Here is a 20,845-nt window from a genome sequence, read left to right on the forward strand (position 1 = left end):
TGTGTGTATTTCCCTTCTTGATTTACCTGTGATTTTTTTTTTTAAGATTTTTATTTTAATTTGACAGAGATCACAAGTAGGCAGAGAGGCAGGCAGAGAGAGAGGAGGAAGCAGGCTCCCCGCTGAGCAGAGAGCCTGACACGGGGCTCAATCCCAGGACTCTGGGATTATGACCTGAGCCGAAGGCAGAGGCTTTAACCCACTGAGCCACCCGCCCCTTATCTGTGATTTTTACACTGTCTAGCAGTCTTCAGCTTAGAGTGTCTTGCTGTATTTTTTTGTTTCTGTTAGGTTTTTTAATAGGTCACTGTTACTTAGGGTGTATTATCTTCAGGGTATATTATTTTCTTCACAGTTTTGACCAGTTTTAACTTATGGAGAAAATTATATAAGATTCTCTGATCCTCAGTATTTATCTGTGACAACTCTGATGCTGGACATATGGTTAATGTCCTCTGAATCTCTTAACATTTTTTTATTGAACATCATACATTTTTGTTTTTTAAAAATACAAAATAAAGCTTTGTATCTTTGAGATAATGAGTTGTTAAATAGGCCTTGTACAATTGACCCTGAAGGACACAGGTTTGAATTACATAGGTCCACTTACACATGGATTTTTTTTTATTTCTGGTAAATTCAGTACAGTACTATAAATATATTTTCTCTTATTTTTTTTTTAACATTTTCGTTTCTCTAGCTGTATTGTATGAATATAGTATATGATACATTTAATATACAAAATTTGTGTTAATAGATTATTTATGTTACCTGTAAGATTTCTGGTCAACATTAGGCTATTACTAGGCTATTACTATTTTGGGGGGAGTCAAAGTTATAGGTTTTTGACTATGTGAGGATTTGGCACCTCTGACCCTCTGTTGTGCAAGGGTCACCTGTACTTTGAAGTTCTAAAAAATACAGTTTTCAGAGAATTATCAAGGTGACTAAGTGGTGTATTATATTCATATTTTACTCATCATTTAAATGAGCTTGTTTCTCACCTTGAAATGCTTTTTACAGTTTTATTTAAATGTTTGTATTCTTTGCTTTCTCTTTTTAAGATGCCCTTTGTTTATGTTATTTCAAGTATACCAACTTTTTTAACAGATAAAATAATTAGGCACAGGGCTTGTACCCTGAAGGACACTGCACATGCCATCATTGCAGCAGAATTGGATCCAGAATTTAATAAACTCTGTGAAGAAATTAAGGAAGCAAGAATAAAAAGAGGTGAGTTATGGAAATGAGCTTGCTCCTGAAGACCAAGAAATCACTGAGTGTTACCAAATGATGTTTCTTTAGTGTTGCTGGTATTATGAAAATAATCTCCTTTGAGGCATAGACTTTATATATTCCTGATACTAATGTGCCATGCAAATTCTCAAATGTATTTTAAAATTTTACTTTCTGTGACAGTTTTAGGAAGTACAGCAGTGCAAATTACAGAAAGTTCTTTTCAGTGAAATTTTTTTTTGTAGGAGTAGATCTGTTAATTTTTGATTCTTATTCTTAAAGGATTTATAGGCTTTCATATCTGTAGAGGGTTTACTTTTTAAAAGTTTTTAGGAATACAGTTTGTGTTTTCCCTGTTGGCATATATGTGTAGTTTTATTAATATAAAATTAACAGAATTAGCAAATATGGTTTGTTCATTCAGTGTATAAGCCTGTCCTTGAGGAACTCACTTAGTAGGAGACAGAATTATAAAACAAATCAAGTACTGTTGAGATGTATTAATTGGTCGAACATGTTTATAGCACAGAGGAAAGACCTCTTTTTAGGGATCCCAGCATTTTGTCTAGAGTTTGGGGAATGAATAAAGGAGTGTTGTTACTAGTGGAGCAGAAGAAGGGAGGCAGTGACAGAGGAGTAGGAGGTATTTGTAAGCACAGCAGATAATAGCATGTGTAAAGGCACAGAGATATGAAATAACATGGTATATTTGAAGAACTACAAACTGGTATTGATGAAGCTTGATGGAATGGTGGAAAATAAAGGTGAGCAGAGTCAAGAACACTGAAATTAAGAAGCTTTTTTCCTACTTTGTTAGGCCTTCCCTGGTTACCTAATCTAATATAGGCACTGGCCACTATAGCACATGGCATTTTGTCTTTTTTTTGTGTCTCTCTTTCTTATTTGGAATATAAGTATTATGAATGGCTTATTTGTAGCTCTACTGCAGTCCCTAGAACTATCCTATAAATATTTGAATGAATCGATGCCAATGCTGAGGAGCTTAAGACTTTATTCTGTAGGTAGGTGTTTTTCAAAGTGTGTGTGTGCCTAATACCCACATCAGCTTATTAGACTTAGTGAATTAGATTCTCTGAGAGTAGTAAGGCTGAGAAATCTGTACTTTAATGAACTATTCAAGTGTTTTTTTTGTACACTAAAGTTTGAGAACCATTGCCATACTCAGTATGAGTCACTGAAATATTTTAAACTGTGAAATGAATTGGTAAATTACTTTGGCAGCAGGAAATAGCAAGGTCTCAATATGTCAGGATAGGAGGATGAGAGACTAGTCAAGAAACTGTTGGAGCCAGTTTGGAAAACAGTTTGGCAGTTTCTAAAAAATTAAGTATAACATTTACTATACGACCCATGATTCTACTCCTGGAAACAGCCCAAGAGAAATGAAAACATATGCACTTACAAAGACTATTCACAGCAACTAAAAACTGGAAACAATGCAAGTGTCCATCTTCTGGTGAATGGGTAAGCAAAATGGTATATCATAAAATGGCATACTGCTCAGCCATAAAAAGGAACAAATTATTGACACATGGTACAACATAGATGAACCTCAGGAACATTACCTGAAGTGAAAGAATTCAGTCACAAAAGACAAATCTGTGGAGACGAAATGTAGATTCGTGATGGCCTGGGGTAGTTACCTAAAATTGGATTTCTCTGGTGATTGCATAGCTCTGTAACTTTACTAAAAATCACTTAATTGTATGCTTAAAATGAGTGATTTTTTTTTGTCGTGTAAGTTGTACCTCGTTAAAGCTTTTGGGGGAAAAAAGATGTTGGAGTTGTGCAGAGTTTTAATTATTACGAAGAGGGAATGGTATAAATGTAAATTGGGGCAGGGGAGGAGGCTATTGTGAAGGGAAGAAGAGTCAAAATTGGCTACTCATATGACTGATTTAATACTTAGTAGATGCTAATACTATCAGTAGAGGTAGGGAATATCTTTATAGAGATAGGGATGAACGGGTTTTTTGTTGAGGAAAGATAAACTAGTTAGCTTTAATTTGACCCATCTTATGATACCCAATTGGAGATACCAAATAGGAAGTTGGGTATAGGGATCAGAAGCTCAAGAGGTGCTTGGGCTAAACATGTGGATTTAGGAATTATTATGTAATGATGATAGAAGCCGAAGGCATGAGTGATACTTTTTGGTAGAAGGTATAGATCAGAGTGAGAAGAAAAGGGATTCCAGAGACAACCCCGAGAAAGATCAATATTTAATGACCACACAGAAGAAACAAGTCTAGTGAAGGAAATTGAGATGGAGTGGTTACTCTTAGGAAGATCAGTGTAGGAAAACCAAACTTCCTGCAGTGTGGTTTGACAGGCACCTAATACCAGATGAAAACAGTTCGAGTGAATGAGGTTTAAAGACCCAACAAACACTTATACATTCTAAGATGGCAGAAATAGTAACTTAGAAAAAATCTTATCATTGTCTTACAGTCATAAGACTGTGTGGCTTTGCAAATTAAGCCGAGTAAACATAGGGTTCCTTTGGGGATTAAGTGTTCCGCATGGCCTGCTGGGTTATTTCTTTTTGATTTTATATCTAATTTCTTTCTCATCTTTAAACAAAAGATACTGTTTTCATCTGAATTACAAACTGTCCAGGTGTAATTAATGACTAAAACTTAGTTCTTTATTTCAGACTTTTTTTAAAACCATGTTGGTTTATGTAGCTGGGAATATTAAAATAGGTGTTGCTTATCTTTTGCCCGCAGGCTTATCGGTAACAGCAGAACAAATAAATCCTCATGGCACTGGAGCTCGGAAGACTGAAACTAGAGTTGAAGAGGCATTTCGGCACAAACAAAGAAATCCATTGGATGTCTGGCACAACTCTGCAAATAAATGTGCATGTGAGTGTTTGAGACCATGTTATCCAGTAGTGGGAAGAGCTGAGAAGGATGCAGATTTTTTAGGAGTTGGGGACACAGACTAGGTGCTGCTGTGTTCTCACAGGTCTTCTCATCTTTTCTCTATCCAGAGGTGAAGAACTTGTGTGGTGGGATAGAAGTATACTTCTCTAACTGTAGAGAAAGAGGGCCTAATTCAGGAGATACTTCTTTTTCTTTCTTTTTTTTTTTTTTAAGGTTTTATTTATTTATTTGACCAAGAGAGACAGAGAGGGAACACAAGCAGGGGTTGTGGGACAGGGAGAAGCAGACTTCCCACTGAGCAGAGAGCCCGAGGTGGGGCTTGATCCCAGGACCCTGGGATCATGACCTGAGCCAAAGGTAGATGCTTAACAACTGAGCTACCCAGATACTCCTCTGTACATCTTTTTAATAAATAAATAAATAAATAAATAAATAATTTGTACAGCCTTTTAAATCTAGTTTTGTTTAAGTGAGATGTATTTAGAAAGGGAAAATTCATTGTTCTAGGTTTTTGTCACTTGTGCTCATTCATGCTGATTTATAAGATTTCTGAAAGACAAATGTTAACGAACACAGCACTTTCCTAATATAGTCCATATGTTTGCTGAAGATAGCCACCCTTGGAAGATATATGCTGTTCTGGTATAAAGGTGGTCATACTGTTGAAACTCTCAGTAAAGCTGGCTATAATATGTTCTTTCACCAATAGCATTGCATTTGAATGAATGAATCAGATTCTTTTTTTTTTTTTTTTCAGCTCTTTTCTCTGTGGTATTTGGCATTCATATGTGAGAAAATTTGAAGGACTTAGTAGTACATTTGGTTCCATGAAATTGATTAAAGCTCTTTGATGTAGTATCTTGGATCATGATCATGACCTGGATTATGTAATGTAGCACTCGAATTTTAACCTTGAAATCCTGTATATTCTCTGCACCTGATACAAATATTTACTAAAACCCATTGAAAATTAGCTTTAAGCAGTTTAAGTTCCTTTAAACATTTAAATGTTATTTTAATCTACAAATGTGAGTTTAGTTTTCTCTTACCAGTAGATGGCATATGTGACTCATCATTTGCCTGTTTCACATTAATTTACTTGAGTTATAAATCTAAATATCCTTAAGATAGAGTTGCTTTCATAAGGTTTTAGTTTTGAAAATAAGCTCAAAGAGGCTATAAAAATTGACTCTAAATATTGTGTCCCCATATTGGTTTTTCAGACAACGTGCTTCTGTAAAAGGAAGTAGTATATGAAAGATTAGTTCCATAAATGGATACTACTACCACATGTCAGGTGCTGTAGAGATACAGCAGTGCTTAAAACCAAAATTCCCATTCTTTTGGAGCTTGTATGATTAATTTTTTTTTTTTATTTTACCATACTCACAATTAGAAATAATTATATAAAGAGGAGAAAAGTATCTCTAATTTGACCTTCTCTCAAATGAGAACATTTTCTTTGTTCTTAGCTGGGATGAAGCTTTGTTAGGCCTTCTAAGCCTTTACTTAGTGCCCACAGATCAAGTCATTGAGCTGGCTCTTGATTGAATAGAATTTAGCTGCTTCTTGCTGTAGAGTTAGATGGCTTAGTGAGGAAAGAAAGGGGAACTGTTTATGATTGTGTTGCTGGAGAATAAGTGAGGTCACAGTGTTTGGAGTGATTGTCAGTAAAAACCTAACAGCTCTACCTTTTAGAGAAAGAGCAGGCTGATTTTTTTTTTCACTTTTAATGTGGACTAGATTAGTTTTTCATATAGTTAATGGAATACTTACAAATGCCCATCACTTTAGCTTTTATATACAGCTTTTAACAGTAAACTAGTAACAAATTTCTTCTCCAATTACCCTGTAAGTATAAATTATGAAAATAGAAATTAGCAGGGGAAATAGGAATGGAGAGATGATTCTCATGATTTGTTTTTGAAGACAAAATCTATTTTGAACCAAGTGACAAAATAACTTGAATTTGGGAAATCATTTCAGAGACCCTTTTGTAGATTTATTCTTAGATAAGAAAAAAAGTAATATTTAAGACAATATTTGTCAATTTCCTGTGAATACCTGGATGTCTCTAAAGAGACTCAGTAAGGATTAAAGTTGAAAGGATGAAAAATTTGTAAACATATATATGGGGAATTAAAGGTTCCTGGGCCCATTGTTACTGGAAGTACTCCTAAAGCTCATGATGGTTTCTGGCATCTGGAGATGAATGTGTTCTTTTTTTTATTATTATTATTTTTTTAATTAGTATATAATGTATTATTTGTTTCAGGGTTACAGGTGTATGATTCATCAGTCTTACACAATTCACAGCACTCGCCATAGCACATACCCTCCCCAGTGTCTGAGATGAATATAGTCTTTACAGCTTCTGTAGGTCTTCCTTTTTACATCACTGATATTTTCAGTGGTTGTTAATGTTGTTGCTGCCTTGATAGCAGAGGGCTTAACTTTTTTCCATATTTTCTTTTCTTTTAAATATTTTGTTTGTTTATTTGAAGGAGAGTAGAGGGAAGAGCAGAGGGAGAGGCACCAGCAGACCCCGGGTTGAGCATAGAGCCCAACATGGGGCTCGATCTCAGGACCCTGAGATCATAACCTGAGCCAAAATCAAGAGTTGGACTTTTAACTGACTGAGACACCCAGGCACCCCCCCTTTTTACATATTTTCAAATAACAAGTGTGTAACCACTTGATCTGCTTGGTGAACCATTTATAGCAGAGGAGGCTAACAGTTGTCTAACCAAATTGTCTACAAACTTTGTAGGATTTCTGTTTACTACTGTACTTTCTGTGGGTGATTCCTCCTCTGGAAGGAGAGGCAGTAGATAGTTATTTGTGGGACATCTGTAACAGTTCTGTCTTGATACAATGGATCATGTGTTCATTTTCTTCCATGGTTTAGGAGCTTTGGGGTGATTTTGCTGGCAAAGCACTCATTTTCTTGTTGGAAATCTGGGGCTGTGGCCCTCAATTTTCTAGGTAGCCTGGTAATGTAGTTGGTCATTCCCTACATATTATATGCTTGGCCCCTGGCTGTTAGCTATAAAGTAGAATCTAGGATAATAGAAAAAAATTAATGCTGGGTAAACTTATACTCAATTAAAAAAAAATTTTCATCCTTCAGAGTTCAACACTGACTTCATATTCATTCTCCTTGTAGGTTGTGAGGATTAGTCAGCTTGGATTTCAAGAGCTAAGTAGTGGGGTGCCTGGGTGGCTCAGTGGATTAAGCCTCTACCTTCAGCTCAGGTCGTGGTCTCAGGGTCCTGGGGTTGAGCCCTGCATCGGGCTCTCTGCTCAGTGGGGAGCTTGCTTCCTCCTCTCTCTCTGCCTGCCTCTCTGCCTACTTGTGATCTCTCTCTCTGTCAAATAGATAAATAAGATCTTTAAAAAAGAGAAAAAAAAGAGCTAAGTAGTTCTTGTGTGTTAAACCAGTATGGGTTTATTTTCTTTTGGGTCTTAGTATAGTGAACATTTGTAAAACAAGTGTTGCACTCCAAGTTCTATATACCTGTTTTCCTTCTCTCTAAAATAGTTCGAGTTCGAAGAAAATCGAGGCGGCGATCACAGTGGGGTAAAGGAATTATTAAGAAAAGGAAAGTCAATAATTTAAAAAAAGATGAAGAGGACACTAAATTTGCAGACTACGAGAACCATACAGAGGACAGGAAATTGCTAGAGAATGGAGAGTTTGAGGTAAGCACTGACTGCCATGAAGAAAATGGCGAAGAGACCGGAGATCTCTCTATGACCAATGACGAATCATCATGTGACATCATGGACATGGACCAGGGGCAGAGGCTTAACAATGGAGCGGGCACGAAGGAGAACTTTGCATCTACTGAAGAGGAAAGTTCCAATGAGTCTCTGCTCGTCAACAGCAGCGGTTCTCTAAATCCAGAACAGACATCTAGGAAAGAGCCTTTCCTTAAAGGAAGCTGTCTAAATGGTGAGGCCTCCACTGACAGTTTTGAAGGAATACCAGTTCTGGAGTGTCAGAATGGCAAAGCTGAAGTAGTCTCTTTCTGTGGTAGTGGTGACAAATGTAGTTCTGAACAAAAGATTGTCCCAGAGGACCAGTCAAAAGAAAAACCAGAAACTTCGAATGAACATCATGGAGATGATCCTGAGAAACTAGATGCCCTGGAATGTAGCAGTAATGAGAAGTTAGAACCCAGCCCCGAAGTGGAGGTTAAAGATGCAGAATTGGATAAAGAAGGTAGAGCGAATATTTTTTTTAAAAATTGAAGTTTTAAATTCCAGAGTTAACTAATGGCATATTTTGTTTGGTCCCCAGTAGCACTAGTTGGTAAGCAGTTATACCCCTCTGAGAATCTGTTAAACTTTAATCTTTTTCCCTAGGAAAGTGTGCATATTCATGCCTAGTAAATGTTGGTAGGAATTTCAGAGGGTTATGGTCTAGAAAGCATCTCTTTCTTGGCTGCTTACTCTTTTGCCTCCCACCTGATTATTATCCCTATCCGAAAGGATTTATGGATAAAGGCTGAGTAAGCCCACAGGTGTTAAGAAGATGGAATTCTAATAAGAATGATTGGGGTGAGGTAGGCTTGGCTGAGAAGAGTTGGATACTAGATACTCTATGGTATCCTATGCTCATGTACATTCAAGTTAAATTACCTCTCCTGTTTGTTATTTTCATGTGGCTTTGAGCTGGTAACTTAGGCTCTCCAATCTTTTTTTTCATCTTCTAAATTAAACTTCAGAGTGGTGTCACTGTAGGGATTAAATAAGTCATGTACATAAATCGCCTCTTTTTTGTGCCTGGCACATACGGAGCTGTATTCATTCCAGGCATTCACTGTTAGTTGAATCTAAGGGATGCTGAGTCTAAGAGGCTCCACTGTTTTGTAAAACCGGTGGTATAAGAAGCAGTAGAACCTGTGCTGTCAGATCTGCCTTGTTCTTGCAGACTCAGAGCACCCTGCTAGCTCCCGCCTTCCTATGGCTATGTGATTCCTTTAAGCAGCAGCAGAACAGGGGGCCTGGGAATTTCTAGTCCTGCTTTGTTTATCATTCTTTAGCCCATAGTGGGATGGGGTAAATTAGAATCTAGCTTTAGCTTGGGATCAGGGCTATGTGGGAATAGTTTTTTGCTCCAACTTTTTTTTTTTTTTTTTTAATTTCTTTATTTGAGAGAGATTGAGAGAAAGCATGAAAAAGGAGGGGGGCAGAGGGAGAAGCAGACTCCCTGCCGAGCAGGGATCCCGATGTGTAGGACTTGATCCCAGGACTCCCGAATCCTGAGCCAAAGGCAGCTCCCCAACCAACTGTACTACCCAGGCACCCTGCTCCAAGTTTTTGAGCCCTCTAGCAGTTGTAGGAAGTAGAAAGATAATTATTCAAAGTCTTAGAATTATCTTGATGGATAAAGAATATGTGTGTATACTGGTCTTTTTTTTTTTTTAAAGATTTCATTTATTTGACAGAGAGAGAGTGCATAAGCAGGGGAATGGGAAAGGGAGAAGCAGGCTCCCTGCAGATGCCAAGGCTCTATCCCAGAACCCTGGGATTAGGACCTGAGCTGAAGGCAGACGCTTAACCAACTGAGGCACCCAGGCGCCCATGTTCTTAAATGCTACCTGTTGAGAATTTTTCTTTCTCTTCAATATTTAATAATAGAAGGTAGTTTTAAGGGGAGTATTTATTCTGATATTTATTTATTTTTTTGTGTTTATCATATGATAGAATTTAAAACATGTTTTAAAGCTAGCGTTGAGTAACAGAATAGGGAGAAAGGGAGAGATCTTCCTGATGAAGCACTTTGGGTATAAGGTGAGGAGTCCTTTTTAATGTTCTTTCACTATGAGATTTTTAGTTGCTTGCAAAAAAGGTTTAAATTAATATTATGTTCAATTGGTTATCTAAAAACTTTATAAATTTGTTGTATAAAAGCTTTACCTGACATTTTCACTTCTGTCAGAGCAGGGTTACCTAATGCAAGTTTTCAGTCTCCTGGATGTCCATGGATTTGGTAATGTGAACAGAAGGTCTTAACAAAACTCTTAGCATATGTTAATTGAACTGTAAATAAAAACTTTCACTCTAGAAGCTGTCTGAAATATAAAATATCTCTCCTATATGGAGGTATATGTTTCCCAAGGCAATATTTTGGTTCTTTTACTGTTTATAGCAAGCATTGATTGGAGGGAAATGTTTAAAGGCATGGGAGTAAGAGAACTAACACAGGAGGGAAGGGGAAGGTTCTCCGTAGTGTTTATGAGATGGGACAGGTCCGCTATAAGGTTTTGAAACAGGGATGCCTGGGTGGCTCAGTTGGTTAAGCGTCTGCCTTCAGCTCAAGTCATGATCTCAAGGCCCTGGGATCTAGTTCCATATCTGGCTCCCTGCTGAGCAGGGAGCCTGCTTCTCCCTTTACCCTGCCAATCTCCCTGTTTGTGTGCCTGTTCTCTCTCTGACAAATAAATAAATCTTTAAAAAAAAACAACAACAAAGTTCAAACAGTTTGAGTTTGTCTTTGCATTCCTTCCCCCTTGGCTTTTTCTTTTTTTCTTTTTTCTTTTCTTTTTTTTTAAAGATTTTATTTATTTATTTGACAGACAGAGATCACAAGTAGGCGGAGAGGCAGGCAGAGAGAGAGAGAGAGAGAGAGAGAGAGAGAGAAGCAGGCTCCCTGCGGAGCAGAGAGCCCGATGCGGGGCTCGATCCCAGGACCCTGAGATCATGACCCGAGCCGAAGGCAGCAGCCCAACCCACTTAGCCACCCAGGCGCCCCACCTTGGCTTTTTCTTAGAGATGCCTACCTACGGGATCACAAGTCTTACGGCCTGTCTGCCCTCTCTATCACTCAGAGTACCTGGTGCTGTCAAATTATGCTCAGCCACCTCCAGATTTCTGGGGTGCTTTTTGTTTTTTGTTTTTTTCAGTGTAGCTGGTCTCAGTATGTTGTTGGAAGCAAAATAATTAGATTATGTGTAATTCACTCTGAGATAGGAAAGACCACCAGCCCTATTACTTTAAATGGGCTTATATTTTTATGTAAAAAAAAAAAAGTTAGAAACCAGATAAATTTCTAATAGAAATCTGGACAGTGGGCACCTACCTGGGTGGCTCAGTGGGTTAAAGCCTCTGCCTTCGGGTCAGGTCATGATCCCAGGGTCCTGGGATCAAGCCCCATATCAGGCTCTCTGCTCAGTGGGGAGCCTGCTTCCTCCTCTCTCTCTGCCTGCTTATGATCTCTGTCAAATTAAAAAAAAAAAAAAAAAAGAAAAGAAAATTGGACAGTGTAAAAGAGAAAATAAATTTCAGTTAGTGTTGAAGTTTTTTTTTGTTTCTTTTTGTTTTTAACTTGCAACAGAAATAGACAGGTTGGCCTCACTTGGTGTGAGTATCTGCTTTTCTAGGTTGTTTCCCCTCTTCCAATTCTGAAAGCTCTAACTTTTAAAATGATGGCTATCGTAAAAAGAGTAAAGACGATTTATAGGTTAGTGCTTAGAGGTGATGATTGCTTTTCTCTTCCTTTAAGAGGATCTGTTTATTATATGATACTCTAACATAACTTGGCTTTCATAGTTGTGGTTTAAGTTTCTTCAATTTGGGTTACTTATTTTAAAAAATTATCATTTACAGGGACGCCTGGGTGGCTCAGTTGGTTAAGCCGCTGCCTTCGGCTCAGGTCATGATCTCAGGGTCCTGGGATGGAGTCCCACATCAGGCTCCTTGCTTGGCAGGGAGCCTGCTTCTCTCACGGCCTCTGCCTGCCTCTCTGCCAGCTTGTGTGTACTCTTTCTCTCTGGCAAATAAAATCTTAAAAAAAAAAAAATCATTTACAGCATATACCCTTATTCCAAAAAGTTTTGTGGTGGGTAGAAAAATTTATAGTTTGCTGCAGTGCTTTTTTTTTTTTTTTTCAATTGTAGGTGCTTCTAAAGTAAAGAAATACCGTAAGTTAATTTTAGACCAGGCAAAAACAACAAGCCTGGAACTGGTTCCAGAAGAGCCGTCTGAGCCTGTGCCGCCTCTTATAGTTGATCATGAGAGATTGAAGGTAAGCTTTGCTATTCCCAGTCAGTGTTAAATGAATGGAAAGAGATTTATTGTGTTTGTAGGCAGTTGAGTAAAACTAGTTTTGATAATCTCTTACTTTACCTAGGAATACAAGTGCTTTAAGGCTTCTAGTAAAAGAAGAGGTATGTGTGTTTTGAGGGGTTTAGAGAATGGTCTTGGGAATAAACTAATCCTTAGAATCTTCTAAATTTGTCACTGTTACACCATAGCCTATGGTGCATATTGGCGAGCCATTTGAATACATCTGTTTCAGTGTAAAAATGAAACCAAACTTCATTTTATTCTCTTTTCTTCTAATTTTTCTTAGAAATTGCTTGATTTATTGGTAGATAAAAGCAACAATCTTGCAGTTGATCAACTTGAGAGGTTATATTCTCTTCTTAGTCAATGCATCTATCGTCATCGTAAAGATTATGACAAATCACAACTTATAGAGGTAAGTGCTCAGTTTATCCTTAGAATAAACAAATACGTGCTTTTACTTGTCCCAATGGAAAAAAGAGGAAAACATTTTTTTTAGTATATATCTTTCACCAAGTAACTGAAGAATGTTTTGAAGATTGAAGATTAGAAGACTTGTTGAGTTACAGTCTGAAGAATAAATCCTTTCTGGATCATTTTGTCTCAGGACAGAAGTAATCTGGGATTCTTTGTTTATCAAAATAGCACTTCGTGGTTCTGGGTTGGCAGATACCTAGAATGGCATGTCACAGTTCTCTTATCCCTTCCTATTAGTGAGCATATCTGAGCACGTGCTGAGCATTACTGAACGTATCATTTTGTCCAACTGCATGTGGGGATGGCCTCATAGTCCTTACCACTGCTACCTAGGCAGCCACTGCTGATTAAAGGAGTGGCCTGAGCAGTGAGAGCTGTTTGCCGCCCCATTAATGATTAGAAAAGAACTTTAAAAGTCATCTCACTCATCAGATCTAGTCTTAGGAGATGGCTGCATGAAGGAGTGGTTGTCCTTTTGCTAGACACTTTAGATGTGAACCATTCCCTTTCTTTTTTGAAAGGTCTTACTTATTTGAGAGAGAGAGTGTGTGTGTGAATGGGTAGAGAGGAAGAGGGGGAGAATCTCAGGCAGACTCTGAGGTGAACGCAGAGCCCAGCCAAGGACTTGATCTCACAACCCTGAGATCATGAGCTGAGCTGAAACCAAGAGTTGGATGCTTAACTGACTGAGCTACCCAGGTGCCCTGAACTGTTCTGTTTCTAGAGAGCTCTGGGCCATAGTGAGTTCTTCCTTATAAACATCAGTTTATACCTGTTTATATAATTTACATCATTAAGCCGCACTTCTGCTTTTTGAAGTCATCTGGGCAAATGTAGACCCACTAAATGGCTAAGTGACTGAGTTAGACTCCCTATTCATTTGCCAGTTAGTTTGTTTATCTGGTGGACTGATTATTAAATACTTACTGATTGCCTGTAGTTCCAGATGCTGTGCTAAATGTTCGGGCTATAAAGTTCCTGCTCTCAAGGAGCATTTCTAGTATATTAAAGGTTTCTATGTAGAGGATATGATGATTTTTCATGTTCAATAAGGAATATTGGACTTGAATCAGGGAGAGAGAACATTTAAAAGTTATTTTCTAATCACATTTTTAGGAGTTAACATTTTTATGAATCTATACTGTCATTATATAATATATAGAAATAATAAGAAAGCACAAATGAGAACATAAAAACACATCCACATCCCACAATCTAGAGGAAACTAGTCAGTGTTAATCTTACGGGATATCATCTATCCTTTAAAAATATCTAGATGTGTATAACATATGTATAAGTATGTGAATACATACTTAAAATTGAGATCAGATTGTACATTTTTTTATAATCTGACTTTTTTCCTTATTCAGTAACAATATAATGAAACATTTTTATTGGTCTAATAGGAGAACTTTTTGATCAGATGATAATCTAGCCTGTTGTACAGAGATGTAGAATATAATTTCAGCTGTTTAAAGGGGGAAAGAAAAACCAGATGTCTTAGATGTGTTGGACACTTGGCCATCTGAATGAAATGTGTAGGGTAGAGTTCTTGACCTTTTTTTAAAAAAATTCCTGAACTTGTTTATTTGCATGAGTTGACATTTGATTAGCTTGAATGGAATGAATACTCTTCAGCAGTGAAACATTTTTCCGTAGGGGACTTGGAACCCTGTAATCTAGGGGCCTTTTTCAGGGAGGGAGGGAATCTGTAGCAGAATCACCAGTGAGTGACATTTCATGTGGTGATGGCAGCAACTGTTTCTGCAACCCCCCCCCCCCCCCTACCCCCCCCCCCCCGCCCTTTTTGTTTTCAGCTCTGATAAGAGTGAATAGCAGTGGGAACAGGTGCCTTCTACTTCAAGTTTTACTATACTGAGTACATTTATTTTGCTTTGAGAGAACATGAGTAAAGGATGGGCTGACTCTGGAGTGAGGCTACCTATACTTAAATTCTGATTTTGTTGTTTATAAGCTGACAAATTATTTACGTATATAAATTTCTTGGTACAATATCGGGCATAATAAGTACTCATTGAGTGTTATTAGCATCATCGTCATTAGTCTAAGTATCAAACAGGAGGCATTTGGAAGCATCTAGGGCAGCTAGTCTTATAGAGCAGCTATGCTATTATAATCAGAAAATACTTAAAGCTTAACCTGTATCTAAAATTCTTTCTCTAAAAAAGTTAAAGTGAATTTTCCCTTAATAATTTTGTCTTTTCTATATTAGATAACATGCACTTTTTTTCCCCTTGTAGGAGATGGAAAGAACAGTTCATATGTTTGAGACATTCCTATGAACTTTTCAAGATGAGTGGTTTATCCTCTCCCATCTGCTCCTGACAGAGCAGTCTTCTGAGCCATTCAATTTCAAATTGCACCAATTATGTGCAGAGCCTTGGTGTAAAGTGCTCTCTCGCTCATTCTTTCTCTCTGTTGAATTTGGTGCTATTGTCTCAGGTACCTGAAACCAACCAGCCTACAAGAACCAAACAGAACTTCAGAAACATGTTGTATTTTCCACAAATAAAAAATACAACCCCACAGATTGGAGATTTTGGTGCTACAGAAACTGCTCTCACTTCTGCTCCTCTTTTCGTGCACTCTCTTTTGGAGACTTCTCTCTTAGGGAGCAGACCAGCAAACAGGAGGAAACTGGATGGGGCAGTTCTAACTGTGTTGAATTGTTTAAACAGTGGGCAACCTGTTTTGTTTCCTTTTTTTGTTTTGTTTCGTTTTCTTTCTCCTTTCTACTCCTTTTAGCATATTTGTTTTTATTTGTTCCTCTGGGTCATGGACTGAAACCTGTTTTAGAGTTGGCTATGGTGTATTCTGGTGGGAAACTGAAGAAACTGGATGAAATGAGATTAGGCTCTTTAGAACTGCCTTTAATGTGCCTTTTAATTCATTTGAGAAAGATAAGGCTAAACAAAGGAATGGGCTTGTTTGTAGCAAGTGAATTAGAATGTCTCTTTGGTCACAACCTTGAAAATAAGTTTTGATACTCTGTGTCATTAAGAGGCAACCAGTGTTTTGGTATAAAATGCTTATCTTGTTTCCAAACTCAAATCAAGACATTAAGCCACATGATATATTAAAATGGTAAGTTTTCCTGTATGGTCTGTTTCTATTTAAGAAACACATAATAAAACAACAACAAATAATAACGCAGCCCACCAAAAAACGTACAAACTTTACAGTATTGCTGACAGTGATGATCAGATATTAGATAGATGGCGACATTCTTTTCCTCTCTCAGTGGCAATTTAATAGTTATCCATGTTTGAGTTCCCAGAGAAGAATGATTTCATGTATAGTAAATTGTTAACTGTTTTGTTTTAAAGCCAGGACTTGCCAATGGACAGAATAGAGGAATTTGTCAGAAACTCCATAAATTCATTTTCTTTATGCATAGTTGCAGGTGAGCTTTGGTATGGTTCTTGAATAACAGTATTAATGTTTAAATCCCTTACCATAAGCTTACCTTCACAGTTGTTCGTTTTGATTGGATCTTATTGAGTGATTTCTGTGAATTGTACTTACCTAAAATTAATTATGGGTTACTAGTTTTACAAAAACTTTCTACAAATTTGGAGACACAGTCTAGGCAGTTGCAAAGAGGCAAAGGGAGTGCAGTGACATTTTTTATCAGATGATTTTTAAACAAAAAGTAGGAAATTTTGACAAGTTGGCTTGATATCTTCATTCATTATAGCCGTTAGCTGCAGGTGTGTCTTTCCAATATATGCAACACATGTAGTTTGGGTTTTAATTAGAGCAAATGGTCTTGGACTACTGCAGAGATACTGAGCTACCTCAGCTTTTTGTATTTTAGTTACCAATAGTGTTTACAGAGTCCTGTAATCACTTTGCCACCGTTTACATGCTGAAGCTAAGGTACTTGTCTCCTTGTCCCTGGCTGTTTGTAGTGTGTTTGTCGCCAGAGCAGAGCACACACTTTGGCCGTAGGCTACTGCAGTAATCTTAAGTGCTTCTTTGCATTGACATTTTGCGCCTTCTAATTATAGCTTAATTTTTTTAAAATGCCACTTTTTTTTCTTTATACCTAGTCTATGAAGTTTTCATAATATTCAGTTAGTCATATAATTCAAGATGCTACCCATGTAGACACACTGTATTTTTAAGGTGGGCAAGTGCGATTAACGATGAACCATTTTAAAGGGGAGGTTATTTGAAACCTCTAATTTGATTATTGGGAGGATTTTCATGCTTTCTTTAGTATTTATTACCATCATACCAGTTCAGACTATTTTACTGTCTAATACATTAGCATTTTGTATTTTGATGGAAATTGTTACAGAATTTAAAGATTTGATGAAATAAGATGTAGCAGATTTTTTGTAGCAAGTTTCTGCTAAAAGGGTTTTTTGCAAGTCTCAGGTTCTTGCTGCACTATTTTTTTTTAAATATTTATTCCAGTTACTCTAATTCAGAAGCATTCTGTTCAAGTAACAGCAGCACTTGTGAAAGGAAAAAAAAACGCACATGTTCTTAGTAGGTTACTAAATTTGTACCAGTTAATTAAGATTTTAGCCATCAGTAGGTTTGACAAGGGAAATTTATTTATGTTCAGCATTAAAATGCTTCCAAAAGATCAAGTTTTTTTTATTTTAACCTTTATATAGATGGAGAAATAGGAGGCAACCTCAGTATGATAGGAACTGCCACTTTGAACAGTTTAGGTCTTAAAGAGAAAGCCAATCTAATGCCAAGGGGAGAAAAATTTGCTGAAATTATATCAACTCCTCCACTCCCCTTCCCCTGCTCCCACAAAAAAAAAAAAAAAAAAAAAAACAAACCCCAAAAAAAACAACCCACATACCAGTTGTGCTTACTTTACAGATATCTGGTGGTTCTATAGTTTAAAGCAGCTTGTGAAATTATCCAAGTGGACTCAGTTTTGTTTACCTTTCTGTAAGTTCTTAATTTTTGCTGTATAGCATTGGCAAAAATATGTACAAATTGACCTCTGTTCTTATTTCCTATTGTGAGCATTATAAATGATAGCTCCTGTGTAAAACTTTGCTCTCAGATCAGTAAAATATGTATCACAGCACAGCCCAACAATAGTTAATGCTCAGCTGTGGGGACCATAGGAGCTTTTTGAAGATGGAACCGCACTAGGGTTGAAACTGATGGCTGTGGAGTTAATTGTGTTTTGAGCTTGAATCTCACCTGTGATTAATTTTGTTTTGTTTTGTTTTATGTCCTTTCATGACTTGATTTTTCTCATATGCCAATGTATTTGTAGGTTTACTGGATTTTATTTTTAGGGAGTGGGGTGGTAATATCTTCCCATTTTTTGATTAAGTTGGTTCAGCTATGGTGCTATTCAGTAGGTATCTTCGGTGTCAGGTCCCGTAGCTGAATGCCATTGTTATTATAATTATAATTTGTAATCACATTGTAAGCTTGAATTTGGACTTGTACCTGCATCTTTTGTATTTTGTACATTCAGTTATTTAGATTTTGGGAGTCCTTTTTGGTTTCAGTCATGTATGTCTACTTTGTAGATTAAGTAGACTTCATCAACTATGGTCTGTTTTGGGTTTATAGTTTAATTTAGAATTGTGTTAAATTGATGTTTTGCATTTGACTTCATTTTACATTAGTTTGAAGTAAATTATTTAATTTTTGATTCTGGAATTTTGAACATTTACTGTAATTTGTAATATAACTGCTGTGAAATACTTGAATAAAGATGACAAGAAAAACCTGTCTTTCTTGAGCCTGATGATGATTGCTGTTGGCTGCAGATGCAGCGCCACTGCCGTAGCTCAACTCTTCTGCTGTGCGGTTCGGGCATTTGATGTTTGTTTATCTAGCTGTGTTCGAGGGACGAGGCAAGCATAGGGTCCCCCTACTGCTCTGCCATCTTAACTCCCCTGGTCGGCATGTTGATGTTCGTTAAGCACCCACCCAAATCTGGTTACGGCGTTCGTTTAGATTTTAGTAGCCCTCTGTATTTTTTACCTAAAAGTTTTTCAACATGTTGAGGAAATGGGGTTTTAATTTCAGTGGAAGACTGTCTAAAATGTGTTCTATAAAAGCAAATAGATTACTTCTGGTAATTGTTTTTCTATTTGGAAGACTGCTACAGTAATAATCAGGTACTTCGTTAACTTACTTTACAGAGTTTTTCTCTTTGATCAGGTAGTTACCAGCATACTTTGAATAGAACATAGAGTTGAAATATGGAGAAAGATTTCATACCAAAATTTTGAGGGGCTTGTTGCTTCATGGGAGTAGAATGTTCTTGGCTTTAGATTGCCCATGTTTCTGCTGTCTACCTTGAGATACCTTTTCATGTCCTGAGATTAGTATGCTCATCCTACTCAGCAGAAGTTCTTGCGATGCCTGGGTGGCTCAGTCGGTAAGCCTCTGCCTTCAGCTCAGGTCATGATCCCAGGGTCTTGGGATTGAGCCCCGAATTGGGCTCCCTGCTCTACAGGCAGTCTGCTTCTCCCTCTCCCTTTGCCTGCCTCTCTGCCTGCTTGTGCTCTCTCTCTCTTTCTCTCTCTCTGTCAAATAAATAAATAAATAAATAAAATTAAAAAATAGAAGTTCTTAATTTTCATTTAAAAAAAAATCATAGTAAAGAGGAACTGGTTGAATTTGAATAAGACTTTGTTTTTATTGATTTTGAGTATTAATTTTTACTTTAAATTGTCTTTATATCAGAAGACTGGTAATAATAAACCTGGGAAACATTTTTAAAAACATTGTAGTCAAATGTTTTGTTTTTTTTTTTTTTAAAGATTTTATTTATTTATTTGACAGAGAGAGAGATCACAAGTAGGCAGAGAGGCAGGCAGAGAGAGAGAGAGAGGAGGAAACAGGCTCCCTGCTGAGCAGAGAGCCCGATGCGGGACTCGATCCCAGGACTGTGAGATCATGACCTGAGCCGAAGGCAGCGGCTTAACCCACTGAGCCACCCAGGCGCCCTGTAGTCAAATGTTTATGTAAATTATTTATAAGCACATTTGAGTCTTTTTAAAAAGATTTTATTTATTTATTTAAGACAGAGAGAGAAAGAGAGAACACAAGCCTGGGTGAGGGGGGTACCGAGGGCAAAACAGACACCCCACTGATCAGAGGGCCTGGTGCAGGCCTCGATCCCAGAACCTTGGGATCATGAACCCAGTCAAAGGCAGGTGCTTAACCCAGCAGCCCCCCAGGCGTGCCCTGCATTTGAGCCTTAATGAAGTTTGTGGAGGTCTGGAGAGAAGTTGGGTTTATTTATCCAGTTTTAATTCACATTGGACTCAAAACTAAAGTAAGACACTAATCATTTAAATATCTATTTCATTTATTGCTATTCCCTAACACCTGCATAGTTATCTATTGGCAGTCTTTTTTTTTTTTTTTTAATATTTTATTTATTTATTTTACAGAGATCACAAGTAGGCAGAGAGGCAGGCAGAGAGAGAGAGAGGAGGAAGCAGGCTCCTGCTGAGCAGAGAGCCCGATGTGGGACTCGATCCCAGGACCCTGAGATCATGACCTGAGCTGAAGGCAGAGGCTTCAACCCACTGAGCCACCCAGGTGCCCCTTTTTTTTGTTTTAAGATTTTATTTATATGAGAGGGCAAGAGCCAGAGAACAAGAGCGGATGACAGCACAAGCAGGGTGAAGGGCAGAGGAAGAAGCAGTCTCCCTGCTGAGCAGGAGCGCAAAGCAGGGCTCCATCCCAGGACTCTTGGATCATGACCTGAGCCGAATGCAGATGCTTAACTGACTGAGCCACCAAGGCACCCCTTTTGGCTATCTTTTAGATCTAAGTTCCCTCTCTTACCTGCACAGTCATGTCTCTCTCTCTCTTTTTCTTTTTTTAAAGATTTTATTTATTTGACAGAGATCACAAGTAGGCAGAGAGGCAGGCAGAGAGAGAGAAGAGGAAGCAGGCTCTCTGCTGAGCAGGCTCTTTGCAGAGAGCCTGATACTGGGCTTGATCCCAGGACCCTGGGATCATGACCTGAGCTGAAGGCAGAGGCTTTAACCCACTGAGCCACCCAGGCGCCCCACAGTCTTGTCTCTTATGTCCTAGGTACTATTGCTAGACACATTATCTTTCAGTAGCTCATAGTTCACTAGGCAAGGCTGGTGGGTATACCAGTAGTGGTGATC

The 20,845-nt window shown here is 37.8% G+C and overlaps 1 protein-coding gene across 2 annotated transcripts in view; it reads left to right on the top strand.

Annotated features, from left to right (window-relative positions):
* The window catches only part of ATAD2B (ATPase family AAA domain containing 2B), a 149,198-nt gene extending 130,759 nt beyond the window's left edge, over positions 1–18,439 (top strand). For both annotated transcript variants that reach the window (XM_004745890.3, XM_004745891.3), the window contains exons 23-28: positions 1,111–1,233; positions 3,987–4,124; positions 7,687–8,370; positions 12,050–12,177; positions 12,505–12,633; positions 14,957–18,439. In XM_004745890.3, coding sequence (XP_004745947.1) covers positions 1,111–1,233; positions 3,987–4,124; positions 7,687–8,370; positions 12,050–12,177; positions 12,505–12,633; positions 14,957–14,998 — 1,244 coding nt within the window. In that variant the 3' untranslated portion in view covers positions 14,999–18,439. The remainder of the gene's footprint in view (positions 1–1,110; positions 1,234–3,986; positions 4,125–7,686; positions 8,371–12,049; positions 12,178–12,504; positions 12,634–14,956) is intronic.
* Positions 18,440–20,845: the final 2,406 nt, after the last annotated feature.

This window comes from Mustela putorius, unplaced genomic scaffold (assembly GCF_011764305.1).
Source record: "Mustela putorius furo isolate JIRA1106 unplaced genomic scaffold, ASM1176430v1.1 tig00000281_pilon_pilon_pilon, whole genome shotgun sequence".
Classification (NCBI taxonomy): domain Eukaryota; kingdom Metazoa; phylum Chordata; class Mammalia; order Carnivora; family Mustelidae; genus Mustela; species Mustela putorius.